Source organism: Rhineura floridana, chromosome 4, assembly GCF_030035675.1.
Source record: "Rhineura floridana isolate rRhiFlo1 chromosome 4, rRhiFlo1.hap2, whole genome shotgun sequence".
NCBI classification, from domain to species: domain Eukaryota; kingdom Metazoa; phylum Chordata; class Lepidosauria; order Squamata; family Rhineuridae; genus Rhineura; species Rhineura floridana.
Window position 1 is genome coordinate 103,122,266 of NC_084483.1, and position 17,353 is coordinate 103,139,618.

General features: G+C 40.5%; 1 protein-coding gene across 3 annotated transcripts in view; it reads right to left on the bottom strand.

Annotated features, from left to right (window-relative positions):
- LOC133384403 (uncharacterized) overlaps nt 1–17,353 on the bottom strand; it is a 101,576-nt gene that overhangs the window by 31,354 nt on the left and 52,869 nt on the right. For all 3 annotated transcript variants that reach the window (XM_061626322.1, XM_061626323.1, XM_061626324.1), the window contains 4 exons: nt 15,300–15,384; nt 12,406–12,533; nt 10,339–10,431; nt 777–865 (listed from right to left, as the gene is read on the bottom strand). In XM_061626322.1, coding sequence (XP_061482306.1) covers nt 777–865; nt 10,339–10,431; nt 12,406–12,533; nt 15,300–15,384 — 395 coding nt within the window. The remainder of the gene's footprint in view (nt 1–776; nt 866–10,338; nt 10,432–12,405; nt 12,534–15,299; nt 15,385–17,353) is intronic.

The window sequence follows — 17,353 nt, forward strand, 5'->3', positions numbered from 1 at the left end:
AGCTAACTAATATTCATTGACAAAAAGGATGAAGATGACACATTAACCAGAAGGCTTGACATTCCCATCCAAGGATGACTTCATCAGACTGACTGCTAGAAAAATAAACAACTTGGTCCTTGTAAAATGAGTAAATTGATATGAAGTCACTTGAAGATGATAAAAATTATTTTGGGTTTTTATATAAGTAGACAAAACACTTGCATAAATTCCTGATGAACCCAATAGATCTTAAGCAGGATCAAACTACTAACATAAACTGTGGTCGGTCAGACCAAGTACCTCTGAAGTTATTTGAGCATGGACCGGTCAGTAGTTGTAATGATTAAGTGTCTTGTTTCAATACTTACTGCAGGAACTGTACTCTTCATATAGGCTTTAAATTAACCAGTAAAAATATGAATCCTTCAAAACCAGAAATCAGAAGCAGGTAGAAAAAAATATCTCAGGTATAATGGTACCTATATATACATGAATTTATTTACTTTTCTACTCTGATGATCAAATGACCATGATATAATTTATATTAGAGCAGCAAGATTTATCTACTGAAATGTTTTCAGATTAGCACCTATGGGAATATTTTAACTGGAGGGTCTAAGACTAAAAGCATGTCCCAAAGCCCCAAAACTGATTGTATGAATTGGTTTCCATCTAAACATCTTTCTCCAGAAGTCTTGGTCTCCTTCTTGTGCTAAATCTGAGACTACAAAATGGCCATAGTCACTAATCAGTTTAGTAATTTCAGATGGGTTTAGGTTTATATATTTACTTACTCTAGCTGTGTCACTTTCTCAGACAGAGCTGCTATTATACAGAAGAGTTCAAGGTTTAGCCTGTATTGTTGACCTGGAAGTTCAAGAATCTGGAAAAGAAGGAAAAAATGCTACAGATGAAGGTCATTTGGTTTAACAATTAGGGCTAAAGTAATGAAACCTTTGTCCTGTGACTTTTAAGTGATGCATTGGCCGGCAAATGTAACATAATGGTTTATGATGTTGATCTCATGCGTCACTGGCTGATCTAGGGAGGTCAGTGTGCATGGAGACGATTAAGCATCCTCTGCTAGATAGGAAATCATGTGTACTGAACAGCATGGTTACTGGACCTAGAACTCTCCCGCCAATACTTGGTGATAATATTCATGTTTCAGCACTGCATCAGGAACCATGTGCACAACACAGGGCCAATGTATCAATGCTTTAAAAACAAATGGTGGACCACCAAGGTTGTTCGACATCTTTAAAAAAGTCTGAAGCAAGTCAAGTACAAAGCTGCTGTCAGGAAGTCATAGAAGGAAAACCCCCCTTTTGTATTTAAGGTGTTGGACTACGACCTGGGAGACCAGGGTTCGAATCCCCACACAGCCATGAAGCTCACTGGGTGACCTTGTGCCAGTCACTGCCTCTCAGCCTCAGAGGAAGGCAATGGTAAATCCCCTCTGAATACCGCTTACCATGAAAACCCTATTCATAGGGTCGCCATAAGTCGGGATCGACTTGAAGGCAATCCATTTCCATTTCCATTTCTGACTTAAGAGATATGTTAATATGCAGCAGTGTCAGGAAACATAATAATTCATCATTGAATTAATAAAATCATGGACCATTTTCTTGTAACCATTGTAGTGTATATACTAATTGTGTTAAGCTAAAGGAATTTGTAAATCCTGTGGATGAAAAGAAACATATTTCAAGAAGTTTTTCGATTGCAATACAAAGTTGTGCTGCATATCCATTTAACCTTATTTATGTTGAAATGTCTATGAGAAAGGTCAAAAGGAGAATCTGTGAACACAAAAGCTGTATTAGGAAGAAAGACTGCAAAATTTTGTAGATCTAAGGCATATTGATAAAGATCTGACGTTTTGGACTCTTGAAAAAGTTACTGCGTTTGAGGCACAACTGGAAGCAAAGTTAAGGAGAGGTTTTGGATGTATCTGAACTGGCCTTTATTGTGATTTCTCCATGGTACTTTGCACCACATGTGTGCCTGTTTTAAGTGTGTGTGTGTGTGTGTGTGTAAGTGTGTGAAGGTTCACAAGAAAGGTGCTTTGAAAATGCAGCAGTGCTGATGAACTTAGTACTTTTTTTTCTTTAAAGGGCCCAGTGCCAAGAGGCAAGTGATGGGCCAGATGGGTGCAGTGCCCACAATCTTCTTTCCCCCAAATGATTCTGGGTCCTGATGCACATTGCAAAGGGGTGCTATGATGAGGACAAGACTCAGAGGGAAAGATGGAGGCCTCTTTAGCTACCTGGCCTGGGGCTTCTCCTCTTAGCAACAAGCCCTTAACATTTGTTTAAAATGTTGTTGGCTAGAGTGGGCCCTCTGAGGCTCCAGCATTTGCCCAACCATGCCATGTTCTGATGCCAGGCCTCTCTGTGAATCATTATGATGTCTCTTTTACAAATGGGGAACTGAGGCTGAGAAGCAGTGATTTGCCCAAAGCTACCCAGTAAAACAATGTTTTGTTTTCATTTGCAGTTGAGGATCCATACTCCATTCATTGAACTGTTGTGATAGAATTTGCTATCATTGAAACAGGAGGGATGAAAGTGTGATATGATCATATACACCCTCTGTCATTTCAAGACCCTGGATTGCCAAAGTGATTTTATAACTGTTTATTGAATCATTATAAAGGTTCAATAAAGAGGAACCTTTGCTAAACAGGAGTTATGAAGAGATACAGCCAGAAGGAAAAAGGAAGTTCTGCAGAGTATCCCAGAAGAAAACTGGAGACTGGGCAAGGCTTTAGTCAGGGGTAGGGAAGCTGTCTGTCCTTTCATGGACAACCTTCTGGGGGGCACATGCCAGTGGTGGGTGGGGCCAGATGCAAAAGTGGGTGAAACATGTGTGATTTTTATTTTTGTACAGCTTATTTGTACAGTCAGGTTTTTCCATATATGCTCACATAACTCATACACATCTCTGTATCTCCAGCCAGCCAGACAAGCAAGAGGCATTAACAAAGTTCAAGAAAAAGCACTTATGGAGGGTACAGGTCAGGGCTATTGAGGTGGGTAGACTGGGTAGAATGGATGTGGATTGGGAAAGGGTCTGGCCCAGTAAGGTCCAGATAGAGAGGCACATTTGGTTCCTCAGCCAGGGTTGAAATAAATTGCTCAAATATGACATGAGTCCCAAAATTAATAGTGGATCCAGAAATGGTAAAAAATGGAATATTTAGCTTAGGGGCTATACCTCAGGATAAAAACATAAGAACTAGCTTAATGGATCAGAGCAATCTAGTTCTGCATTCCGCTTTTGGTTGCACTAAGCTTGATCTCCCCAAAAGTTCACAAGGAAGGTATGAAGATCATGACCATCTCGAGTTGTTTGTCCTGGGCAGCTGGGTATTCAGGACTATATCAGCTCTTCACTACTTCAGGCTGCAGTGATATTAATACAAAGAACCATACATGTTGGAGAATGGTTAAATAGCTTACTAGCAGTGGTGCCACTATCAGAGTTCTTGAATAAAATAGCCTTTCCTCAAATACTTTAATGCCCCTTTCATTAATAAAAACGTAGTGTGTATGCAAGTCCTCGCAGTGAGATAAGAACATTCTACCAAGGCTTGGATTTTATTGCAGAATTCCACACTAGACCCCAAATAGCATCTTGCCTACCATAATTCCTGCATTAAATTACTGAAGCAATATGTTTATTGGTAGTGGTTACCTTATAAACTTTGAAATAGTCCATGATGTAGAAAAAAAATTATACTACAGTTGGTAAGGAAACGTCATAACCCAAATTTGTATTGCAAACACTTTGTCAGACTGAAGAGGTCTTTCCCCACCTGCAGTGTCTGAAGGTGGGATTCATCTCTTGCAGATTTTTTTTTAAATAGCTAAAATAGCAAGCACTCAATACCTTTTCCTCATGAGCTAGGTGATATGTGCTGCAGCAGCAAAGGCTCCCTATATCTGACTTCCAAATTCAGACATGGGTGAGATGTCAAATCAAAACACGCCCTATTGAACATCCTTTGACAGCATCCTTTGTTGTTCATATTTTAAATTAGGTGCAGAACTCCACAAGCTCTGGACTTCAATGGACATTGTATGCAGGTAAAATATATTTCAAGAGCTGGTTGGAATACACACATGCATGCTCATTATTTCATGACCAGAATCAAGTGGTGACTCGCATGTGTGGTTGAATGACCCTTGTGTCCCTGTATGCTTCCGTGACTTTCTAAACATATTAGGTATTATATCCAATGAAGTCATTGCAAAAGTGGAATGAGTTCCATTTGCACACATCCCCTCCCCTTTCCTCCTCCATATGCTCCCCCCAACCCTCTGGACCAGATTTTGGGGAAGGATGCATGGGGGGAGGGAAGAGAAGTTCCACTCGACAAGTTCTGCATGTGTAATGAATTCACTGGATTCAACCCTCTGTGTTAGAGTTAAGCCAGAAGATGATGCTTTGCAGCAGTACTGGAAAACACCCTCTTGGTTATTATCATTATTATTTGAAATTGTTTTGATAGTGTTTAAAAAGTGTTGGTCTCTTCAGGAAATGTTGCCTCCCTTTCCATGAAATGGAGATGCTTGGTCAGCTTGAATGTGGCAAATTATAGAACATTCTAAAAGGACTGGAAATTGACATATTGTGTCTGTACTGGTGTCCACAACATACCACATCCATATTTGCAGTTTTAAGGATATTTATTAGTATAGTCAAGAAATCAGAAGAAGGCTAGGACTGGGGAGGGCAGCGATAAGAGAACTAGAAAAGGTCCTCAAATGCAAAGATGTATCACTGAACACTAAAGTCAGGATCATTAAGACCATGGTATTCCAGATCTCTATGTATAGATGTGAGAGTTCGACAGTAAAAAAAGGGGATAAGAGAAAAATCAACGCATTTGAAATGTGGTGTTGGAGAAGAGCTTTGCGGATACCATGGACTGCGAAAAAGACAAATAGCTGGGTGTTAGAACAAATTAAACCAGAACTATCATTAGAAGCTAAAATGATGAAACTAAGGTTATCATACTTTGGACACATAATGAGAAGCCATGATTCACTAGAAAAGACAATAATGCTGGGGAAAACAGAAGGGAGTAGAAAAAGAGGAAGGCCAAAGAAGAGATGGATTGATTCCATAAAGAAAGCCACAGACCTGAACTTACAAGATCTGAACAGGGTGGTTCATGACAGATGCTATTGGAGGTTGCTGATTTATAGGGTCGCTATAAGTCGTAATCGACTTGAAAGCACACAACAACAACAACAATTAGTATAGTTGAAAGGGCTGCCAACACTTAGAAAATTATAGGAATATTTATTTGGGGGTGTATTCTTTTATGAAAAAGCACTGATGCATCCATAGGATAGTAATGCATAAATAAACGATACAGTAATTTCTGAACCTGGCATAAGTAGAAATTACACTTGGGTTAAGCAAAAGAAATTGTACCCACGGATTAGAGTACTTTATGGTATAGAACAGAGGTTTCCAAACTGGGTCCACAAATTTCATTAAGGTGGTCTGTGGCATGTCTGGGGATTTGTGGTGGGAGATGACACACCCATTGTATTAAATTTTCATATTGATTTTTCTTATATTTGTTTTATATTTTATTGTATACAGCATCTAGCATAGCACATTATAATTGATGCAACAGGCAGAAAAATAATTAAGTGGTCCATCCAGACCCTCAGCAGTTTTCAAATAGTCCATGGAGAAAATAGTTTGGGAACCACTGGTATAGACATTCCCCTTGTGCTACTCGCCTTTTCATGCCTTCTGCATTACCCCCTAAAGCACACAGTTTTGAATATGTTTAAAGGAAGAAATTCTGCTGGTAACTCGCCTTGATATCAATCCCACAGCACCCTCACCTCCACCCAGATTCCTCCTTTGCCTCAGAAACCATGAAAGGATAACATGCACCTTTCTCTCTCTTTGTTGGATTTGAAGTCAGGTAAGAGCAGCAGCTATCAATTGAGGTGGTTGCACAGCTGAGTAAATAAAACGAAAGATAAGTAGAGAAGAGGGAAAGCGTGTTTCCTAATGCGTTTGAAAAACAGACTTGGCAGAGGCAGAAAAAAAAATCAAAACAAGTCAGGAAAAGAGTTTCTGCTTATAAATTGTACTTTTTTCACCTCAAGTTTTTTTTGATAGCCCAGAAGCAATAAGAACGGGTGTTTCTTGGACTTGCTAAGCATGCATTCCAGCTCTAAATGGCTTCCTGTTCAAAATGTTCAAAGCCAAGAAGACTGGGCCTTTTTTCCCCTTTCTGGGGTTGGTTACAAGTGTGTGAAGCATGTGCTTTTATTTCAGGCCAATGCAAATGTTTTTACATCTCCCCTCCAGCCCCCCAAAAGAATGGCAAAATATGACCAAACTGTTTTTCTTCTTCAGCTAGGAAGTTCAGTGATTAGCCCTCAGTTAATCTGTAAACATTCACACTTCCCATTAAAGATAGTTGGGGAGTGGGGAAGAAATGGGTCAATGTCATTCTGTGTTGGCATTCGCAAATGTACTCAGGCTGAAGGGCTACACACAAGAGCACTGCAACTTAACCCTGACGTAAAGTGATGGGAAGCCTGGGTGTTTGAGGTGTGAAGTGGACTAAACCATTTCCCTCCCAATACACTTGAACCTATAATTCACAAATTATAAATTGTAGGCCCAGTTTTATTTTTTGGGGCCACATCAGCCTCAAATATTATTTTGTACAGCATGTTTTCCATAGATTTTCTTTACAAAATAATGAACTCTATATTATAACGCTAATTATATTGCTAAGAGTGAAAATAACATGTGTCACAAATGGACCAAGGAAACATCCCTCTTGAAACCACTGGAATGTCTTAAGTCCAGATTTATTGGCTCTTCAAACCAATCAGGAGACTCTCCAGTTACCATTTCCAGCTGCTTTTTTGAATATGAGGCTATATTTATTAAGTGCAATACTTCACACAACTGTTTCTGTCCCAGTGCTTCATTTCCATAACTTGGAGCACATTCAAAATTTAAAGCAAACACTGTAAATGCAGCTGATTCTCAAAGCCGAAAAGTTCTCATAACAGCACAGCAACAACCGTGCTGGTTCAGATCAAAGGCCTATCTAATCCAACAACTTGTTGCCCACAGTGGCTAGCCAGATGGCTCTTAGGAAGTCCACAGGCAGAACCTAAGGGCAAGAGATCTCTCCTGCAGTTGTTCGCCAGCAACAGTAATTCAGAAGCATTGCACATCTGATCCTGGAAGCAGTAGTGCTTGACATTGGAATGGGACTTCCATTTTGTCCTGAATGGTACTTTGGTAAGTCCAAAATAAGGATGCTGGGGTTAGGTGAACTGCTCATTTGAAACCTTTGCACTTAAAAGAGCTATCCTTCAGCTTATAAAAAAACTGTCCAGTCAGAATGTGGAGAATTTACGTTTTTGTTTACAGCACCATTTTTAAACATGGTGAAATTACAACAGATAATCTGTAGATAGTATCACTGTTACATTACAATGTCATTGGCCTATTATCTACTGCAGTGCTGCTAAATAATGATGCCAGTGAAATTTACCCATTGGTGGCTGCAAAGAAGGGAGCAATAAAAACCCTGAATCCTTTTCTGGCTTGGATTAAAATCTGAACCAGAGAATTTCCGGTTTACCCCCTCCCACCCTCAAAACCTATCCTCTTCCCCACTTACCAAATAAGTTGCTGCTGGTGGCATTCTGGTCACAGGAACAGAAATCTCACAATTTCCCCCCTATCAGGAGAGTAGTAGCAGTGAGCTGACATGCAAAGCCCTAGTACACTTGGAAAATAGATATTTCCCCATCATGGTGTGACCTAGAAGTGTGGAAGGAGATCTTCCTTCTTCTGTCTCTGTGTAGCGGAAGCAATGCCTCCTTTGCTGCCACTGCTGGGTGGGAGGGACAGCAGGTTATGCTTCATGGTAGGGAATTCAGCTATGGGTCATAATTAAGCTGATCTTCCCAGTTTTGGAAGAAGTAGCTCAGCTTTTTCCTGAGTCAAGCAAACATCAGCCAGGTGGGTGCTGCCCATCACTATTGTTAACACATCTTCATCTGATTAATGCTCTGAACTGGTTTTTTTTAATTCTCAGAATTATCTTATTTTATTATTTATTTATTTATTATTACATTTGTATCTTACCTCTCCTCCAAGGAGCTCAAGGTGGTGTTCATGGTTCTCCTCCCTCTCCATTTTAACCTTGCAACATCCCTGCGAAGTAGGTTAGGCTGAGAGACTGTGACTGGCCCCACGCCACCTTGTGATTTCATGGCTGAGTGAGGATTTGAACCCTGGTCTCTTAGGTCCTAGTCCAACACTCCAACCACTACACCATACTGGCTCTTCATGCCTGTCAGTCACAACCTGAGCAAAGAACTCTAGGATGGTGGGGGCATATAGAATTACCAGAGCTTGGAAAAGTTGTTTTTTTGAACTACAACTCCCAGCAGCCCAATCCAGTGGCCATGCTGGCTGGGGCTGATGGGAGTTGTAGTTTTAAAAAAGTAACTTTTCCAAGCTCTGAGAATTACTAGTCAAGTTTTCAGAAACACAAATCATAATAAAAAGGAATTGTATAGGAATGAAGTCTCTTGAGAACTTGTGTAGCATAGTGGCTAAGAGGGTGAGCTGGAAGTCCTCTGTTAAAACATCACCTCACAAACTGGCCTTAGATCAGCAACTATTTCTTCAGCCCTCACTTCCACATCCAATTGCAATATGGGGCTAATAACACTGGCCTATCCTGCAGGGCTGTTGTAAAGCTTACTGAGATACTGCACATGAAGCATTACTACCTTACCCTGTATGCCCTAAAGTGATCACTGAGATCATCTGGGGGAGCACTATTAGTGGTTACCCATGAAGCTGAAGCATGACTCATGTCAACCAAGAGTCATGCCTTCAGTGTAGTGGGGTCAACTGCCTTCCATTAGAAATCAGACCGGCACCGTTCCTGTTAAGGTTCATCCATCAGCATGAAGAGGTTTTATTTCAGGAGGCCTCTGCCTCCTGAAATATGGGCTTCCATGGACATCTTGTTAGCCACTGTGAGAACAGAGGGCTGGACTAGATGGGCTATTGGCCTGATCCAGCAGGGCACATTCTGACAACATGAGAGTGCTGTTCTAATGTTCTGCTCTCTGATGTTTTAATCTATGAACTGAATTTTGAATATTGTATGCTTTCTTCTATAAGCCACTTCAAGACATATAGTGAAAAGTGGGGTCTTGATAGCCTTCTACTCCATGCATTTGTCTAATCCTCTTTTAAAGCCATCCACGTTGGGGGCCATCACACTGCCTCCTGTGGGAGCGAATTCCATAGTTTAACTATGTGCTGTGTAAAGAAGTACTTCCTTTGGTTTGTCCTGAAACTTCCAACATTCAGCTTCACTGGATGCCCATGACTTCTAGTGCTATCTTTTAACACTGTTATCTTTTTGGCGCCAGGTCAAGACTTTCCTCTTCTCCCATGCATAATTTTATTACATGTGTATCATGTCACCACTTATTTGCCTTTTCTCTAAACTAAAAAGCCTTCCTTTCCTCATAGGGGAGTTGCTCCACTCCCTTGATCAAAGACCAAAGGTCAGAGATTGCAAAGTTCATGAAGGAACTTGGGAATGGAAATGTAGCTAATTTTTTTTTTGCATGTGTGACATTTTGATTTTTTTTTGTGAGGTAGTTGTCGTGTATGTGCATTTTCTATATTTTGACTTTGAATATGAAACAGGCATTGGCTGGAATCCTTCCAGAATGGCTGGAATATATATTTGATTTACAAACAGTTCTCTTCTGCTTTCTCTCCCATAGTAATAACAATAGTCATCAGAGGCACATTCCACACTAAGAGGTATTATCAGCTTCTGAAGATGCCCAGACGTGTGTGGCTCGACCCCTCTGCCTTACATTATCATAGCTGGGCAGGCTGAGAGGGAAGAATTTAGTCTGATTGGCACACGTGATTCACCCAGGTGGCATCTGAATGCTAGGGCAAAAGGATGAGTTGAAGGCCCATTTAAGTAGTTGTTTTGCAAGTAGGAGAAAAATGTTAATCCTATCACATGAGCCTAATACACTGCAGACTATTTCAGTCAACCACTGCTACTACCAATACACATAGCTATACACTGCACTGGCTTTCCAGACACTGAACACAATGTTGGCAAAATTGATAAAATATAAACCTCATGAGTCAGTCACTAATTTTTTTTTTTGTAATCTCCAAGACACACAGAAGACGCTCCAACATCTTGCCTTTGGCCCCAATGCAGAAGTCTTGGACAGTTTGTGTGACAACAGTCTAACTGCTGACAAATGGTACAGTAGTGATACTTACATGGAAAATATAAGAGAACTCTTTTGGAGAAACCAGGCATTTATTAACATCCTGGAGAGCTTCTTCGAGGTCGTTTAGGTCAAGCACAAGATCCTGGAAAGAAAATATGCAAAAACTTTTCTTGGATGAAAACTCAGTCTACATCTCTCTGCTTTGTGCAACTTGCTTCTGAGAGCTGTGTTCTGGACTACTGGCATTTAACATTTTTCTTTAGGGTATCTCCCACATTTCACAGTACAGCAGAGCCTACATTAGCCGTATCAAGTAGCCTTACATGAGTGTTCTCCATCATGCCTGCTGGCTCTGTCCCCATGATTGTGTTCCTGTTGGCTCATCTGCTGAAGTGAAGTGGCTCCTACAGGTGAGTCTGGCTCCATCTCAGATCTCGTCCCTCAATACCTGTACTCAGCCATAGGAGTGCCATTGATGTTCCTTTTCATCAGCAGGCAATATTTGTTTTTTAAAACAATTTTTCCTGCTGTGGCAAGACGACAATGAGCTTCTACAGGCATCACCTCTCAGGAATGAGATTTGAGGTGGCACCAGCTCCTACCCATGAGTGGCAAAGTGGCAGACGGCAGCCTTTGCACTGGATTGAAGTGTGATGAGAGGCAGCACCCATGCAGCACACTTCCATGCAAGAGAAATAGGAATGGGTGAGAAGTCGAATCTATCAAATTCACACTTTCCGAAACAACATGAGAGCTGAAATTCCTTCAAAATTTGCACTTATCTGAATTTTGTGATACAGTTCTGCTTACAAAAATGCCCATATTAGGGGTAATTGTGCATAAAAATGCATATACTTGCATAAATGTTTTTACTTAAACATTCAAAACTGCATCATAGGACAAGTTTCTTGTGTATTCGTCAAAAACGCAATCAAAATGTGCTTATTAGGAACAATTTGTACTAAAAGAGCTGAAGAATTTTCATGAGGATTAAGAAAATTACAGATTGGAAAAATTAGAAACCAAAAGAACCAAAATTAACAGGTCCTTCTATCCCTAATCCTAAATGCTTGGCAAATGTGCAGCAGTGGGTAGGTGCATGCTCACTCTGCTGCCCATCTCAATCTGCCTCCTGAGGCAAAGGACTAAACTTACCTTGTGGTAGGGCTGGTACTGTCAAATAGTTTTTGGTTAAATTTGATCAGCCATTGGCAGCTTCAGTATGGTAGTGCTCTGGGAAAGAGGTTGACTTGACAGCTGTGCTTTAATTTTTGAATGTCTCCCAAGCCACTGGTATAAATGGAAATGTCATTGCACTTGCAAAGTGGAAACACAATGCTCTCTAGGAAAATGGTGTTTCCTTAAGGACTGACAAATAATAGTTAATCAGCCACGTTGGCCACAGCCTTACAACAGGTTATAAATAATTGGAAATAATTATTTTTATAATTTAAAATCCGGGGAGTTTTCATCTTCAGGATTTTTACATTAATGTGAGCACTGACTCACAGGGTGCAATCCTTCTGGTACTTAGGCCGGATCCAGGGGATACAAACTGTGGTATATTTCTGGTGGCGGAGGGAGGGAGGAGGGAGGGTGTCAGCAAAGCTGGGCCGCACCAACAGAAGTCCCCCACCTGGGCACAGCTGCAGCACAGCTGTGGAAATGTGCAACCACCCAGGCCCAGGTGGCTCAGCTGAGACTGGCATAAGGGAAGCCAGCACAAGGCCAGAAAAAGGGGTGTTCTGGGGGTGTGTTGGGGCAGAACTGAAGGGAGGGGGACTTATGCTGCATCATGAGCATGCTCTGCTTGCTCCTACGGCCCCCATACAATATGCCGGGAAAAGGGTGGCGTTAAGTAAGCATACCTAATGGAAGTTTATGGTGATGGCAGCTGAGCTAGCAATACTATGTTGTCTGTCTTATCTGATGTTCTTTGCCCTCTGCCAGTGCAGCCAGCATGCTCTCCTCCCAGGGGCCTCTGAATGGAGGAAGGATGTGGTTTATACTAACTTTCGTTGCACCGGCTCCATTGATGCCAGCCTCCGAGTAGGATTGCTCCCATAGTCTGTTATCCCACAGACTTAAATATGTTTACAAAGTAGTGAATAGGTACCTTATTTGGGTGTAATCTCCGATACAGAGCACTTTGTAACCTTCTTTCTTCTGGAGGAATCTTGGAATTCTGAACAATTGCTTCTAAATAAGCATCTTTATTTTTCTGTTCTAAAATCCTTTTTGTATCTAGAAAATGGAAGGAGAAGGAGACAAATAATGAACAAAGAAAAACAACAAAATAAAACAACTTTTTAAAATAAATAAATAAACAGATTCTCCAGATTCTGAAATAATCTGCAGAATCTTAGTTCTTTGTGGTCTCTGAAGCATATGGCAGCCACAAAGGATATCTGCAAAATGTTATCTTTGTGAATCCAAACTGACCTGATCTGCACCTCACAAACTAATGTGTAGATCAACTTTTAGCTATCCACCACACTTTTCACACTTCCTTAATATTTTGATTCAGTTCTCCATTCAATAAATAATTCAATCAAAATATGTATTAAAATGTGTATTTGGAGAGAAAATACATTTTGACATGTATATTTCAAGACAAAACATGTCTTAAAATATGTAGGGCCTCTCCAGACCGGTGTTTTATTGCAGGTCTATTCTGTAACATGTTTGTGAAACAATAACAGTGCATTATGGCAGTGGATTTATTCTCTTTGTTTTGTGATATTTCTCCAATAGCTATCATATTATTGCTGTCCAGAAGGGCTGTACTGCAACAAAACTGGAACAAAAATAATGCAGGACATCTAGAGGAGCCTGTAGTAAACACAAATTTTAATGCTGATTAAAATAGTAGATTAATGTGGCAAATGAACAAGACTGATGGGTGAACACACAAGAATGTGACATAGACCAGAAATAGGCTGATTTATCTATACCTAGGGGGTCACCTCTAACTCACCCTTATGTGTACATGAAGTATATGAAGTGATGAAAAAAATGATTGAGTTCCTACCACTGACTTAACTTTTAAATGCATAGATATACAAATAAATGAGTTTTTAAAAATAAAAAGGTAGATAACCTGTCCCACTGAGTGTGACCCTGTAGAGCAGCCAACCTGCAGATGTTGCCGGAGCATTGTCAGTGGTCAAGAATGATGGAAGTTGTTAGTTCAACAATATCTGGAGGGCACCAAGTTGGCTAGCCCTGCCATAGTGGAACAACCCCCCCCTGCAAGTCACATTCATTTTTTTCTTATTAACACATTTTCAAAATATTCCAGTACAAAGGTGATACAATGTGACTCTGAACTAATATTGCTACTTGAATGACGATAGTTTGTCTAATTCCAGAGTATTTGCCTTGTTCCCAGGCAGGAAATCTTTTTTTTAATGACTTGCACAAGGATGTTGTGGAGAAGACATGCCATATAATATGCTATCAGAGCCCTCCAGTTGTTTACTATGGCCACTTTCAAGCTGAACTTGGACATCACATTCTTGTGGGTTCTCATTTACTGGCAAATTTGTCTTCATCTGAGAAACAAAAATATCCCCATGGAACTTCAGGAAGTCCTTTTCACTCTCTTATCTGACAATGTCATAGCAGGAAGGAAAAAACAGAAATGATGACCAACTCTTTGCCTCCATATTTAATTTTCCTTGACTCCTCATCCATCATTTAAAGGGATATTTGTCCCTACAGAGTTTATCTCCTCCTTTTGGGATGGGGGAGCTTAGAATGGAACTGGACCATGCCCAAGTCTCATGTGCTGCTATGGGCTAAGAAATGAACCCTTCCAACAGCAAACAGGAGCTCAACAGGAGTTCGGAAAGACAAAACTCATGGTCAGAAAACCTTCATAGTAGAGTATCATGATGTAAAAGGGAGACGGGGAACCTGAGACCTGGAGGCCAAATATGGTCCTCCAGACCTCTCTATCTGACCCTTGGGAATCTCCTGAGATCACACATCCTTCCGAGCCATACCCCTCACCAACCCAGTTTTACACTCTTATTGAGTGTTTTTTCCCTGGCAGGAATGTGTTCCCGAACTCTGATAAAGCTTCTTGTTTGCCTGGATGGAGGATAGAGAGGGATGTGTGAGCATGCACAGAAAGTAGCTTAGGGTTTGCCCACCTTTGATATAAAACAATCAGAATAGATGTGCAGGTGAAAGCTGCAGTGGTCCTTTAACTGGAGTCAGTTTAAAGTCAAAACTACATGTTACATGAAACATGTGAATTTAACATTGTGTGATTTTTAAAAACAACAACAACTGTAAACAGCATCTGTTGGGGCCTCTGAGCAGTTCTGTGACCAGAACATACAGCTACCCTTTTCTCCCATGCCATGACCCCAAGGAAAATGATCTCCCAAGCTAGTATAGGAGGGCCCAGTGCAGCTATCATGCAACCTCAGTTGCACCAAAATGCTGTAAAGAAGCAGATAAAAGGGGAGACCGAACCCTTCCTCTGCCTGATCCCTCTCCTTCTCACTTTTCTCCCATCCAGCCCCCTCCCTCTGCCAGTCTAAGAGTCAAGATGCAATTCTCCAACGAACTGATGTGTACAAAAATGCACATTTTTGGAGGTGTGTATAAAAATCTATACATTAGTAAAATATAATGCATTATATTAGGGACTATTGCTTGCTAAATGTGTATATTAGTTAAAACTGCATACAAAAATGTATTTATTAGGAGAAATTCACACTAAAATGTGGGTTAATTTTGTAAGGATTTTTTTTACACCCCCACCCCACAAATTTCTTCCTTCATAACTCATCCTTCAGTTCTGTGGAAATGTGGAGAACTGAATTTAAAACTGGAAAAATGAGAAACTGAGAAACAGAAATTTATAGAGATGTCAATCTCCACAATAAGATCAGGAAATGTGAGGCTGGAGTAGTGGTCATCATATCTGTACAATGAAAAGTGGTTCATGTTTTAGTATTTTTTTTTTAAAAAAGTCATGTTCATCAAAATACTTACCACTCAGCTCTGATAATCTTGAAGTGATTTCTTTGTATTTGTTCCAGAAGAATTTTATTTTAAGATCAAGATTTTTGTATGCAGCCTCAAATTGGAAAAAAAAAAGTTAGCTTCAGTTTAAACTGAACCTGTCAAACATATTTTCATGCCTTCTTTTATGAATAGATAAACACAGTAAAGAAGACCTCTTTGCAATTTGCACTTGTTCATACAGGTCAGAACTATTGTCTTTTCTGCTTTGCCTTTTCTGTGTGCTGGGACATAGAAACACAGGAAGCTGCCTTGTACCTGTCAGTCCATGTAGGTCAATGTTGTCTACACAGGGCTGCGGAAACCTTTTCAGTGCAAGGACCACCTTTCCTATTATTGTTGTTGTTGTTACTACTGCTACTACTATTATATTTATTAGTTGCTTTTAAAAAAAACAAACTCAAAGTGACTTACAATATGAAAAACAGATATAAAAACATCCTAAAATACATACACAATACATAAAAACCTAGTGGCAGTGGCAATGCCGACTGGTGGCTCCATGTCAGTGGGGCAGTGGAATCCACTCAGGGTTTTAGTCTGAACTTTAAGGAGCTGTCCAAGGTGTTTCAGCTATCACTGCCTAGCAAACAACCTTCGTGGGGCTACATGTCAGTTGTGGTGGGATAATGGATGCGACTCCTATCTTTGTACAGCAGGCAACAGTTCAGCCATGCATGTCAGAGGTTTATACATGTACATTGCTCCATCCATCCAAGCAAGAGGCTTTATTACTGGGGTGGAGTTTGGAGAAGCATACTTCCTGAATGACAAATAAGTAGTTTCTCTGATTCTTGGAGAGTAGCTGCTCTCATGATTTCCTGTGTAAAACTTTCACTACTGCCTTCCATTCCCAAATGTTTGCTTTCCCTAGAGTTGCTAACAAAGTTTGCCCAAAGTAAAATTTACAAGAAGAATCTAAAATTCTCAGGTTAAATGTATGAGAACTTTGGTAGGATACAAAAGATGGGACTCAGTTGGTGGGACTCAGCTGAAAGTAATTACTGCTTTGCACGAACATTTTCAGCATCATCAAAAGATGCCCTCTTTTCTTGGCAATTTTTCAGAGGTTCCTTTAAACATGTTTGTGTCAGGGATGGGCTGTGTGCAGCAATCTGATGTGAACCACAAGGTGTGGGACAAACCAGGATGTAGGACAACCCAGCTATCAGGGCCATGTAAATTGCATGTAAGCCACATGGGATACTGGAATGTCCCAGAGCTCAGGAAAGCTTGTTGCTCAAGCAAGCTTCAACTGGAACAGGAAGTCCTCTTATATGTCTTCCTGTTCAGGAGGATCCAATGGTCAGGCTCAGTGGGAAGAGTCAGTCCAGGACATGAAGACACAAAAGAAGCTGTTACCTGCAGTTCAGTCACTCACCGCATTGAGCAGCTGCCCCCAGATCCCAGAAGCTCAAGTTTGTAAGTTTTTAACTTTAATTCAGGAAGCTTTGCCCTCACTCTGAATTGATTTTAATTCCCTTCAGCGATGTCTGCATAAAGCCAATATCTGATTGGTTAATAGCAGTAATATTCCCTTTATGGTGCGATCTTGATTAGCTGTTGTGACTGATTATGCTGCAGCAGCTACCCTGCGAATGGCATATTGCACAGCTTTTCTCACACTATGCTATTCGAGTGTTAGTTGAGGACACTTAGCATTTAAAATGCATGTAGCACTTTCAGCACATATCTATCTCTGCAAAAACTGGGGAGAGATTTTTCTTGCATGCTAACTCAGCACAATTACCTACGTGCATTATAAGTGCTATTTTCATTTTTTTATTATGCTTAAACGGCTGGCCCTCAGTCTGAAGGCAGAATGCAAAATGTGATACAACAGCAGGCAGAGCTGGCCTTTGTATGGCCAAATGCCCATTTAGAAAGCTTGTGCCTTTGAACCTTGTATAAACTAGTATGTTCTGTCTTGAGTGCTTACAATTGAGTACGCATAGTGAAGCTCTAGGGGGTCAACTCGCATTTCCTATTATATAAATGCAGTGAAGTCAATTGATTTTAACATG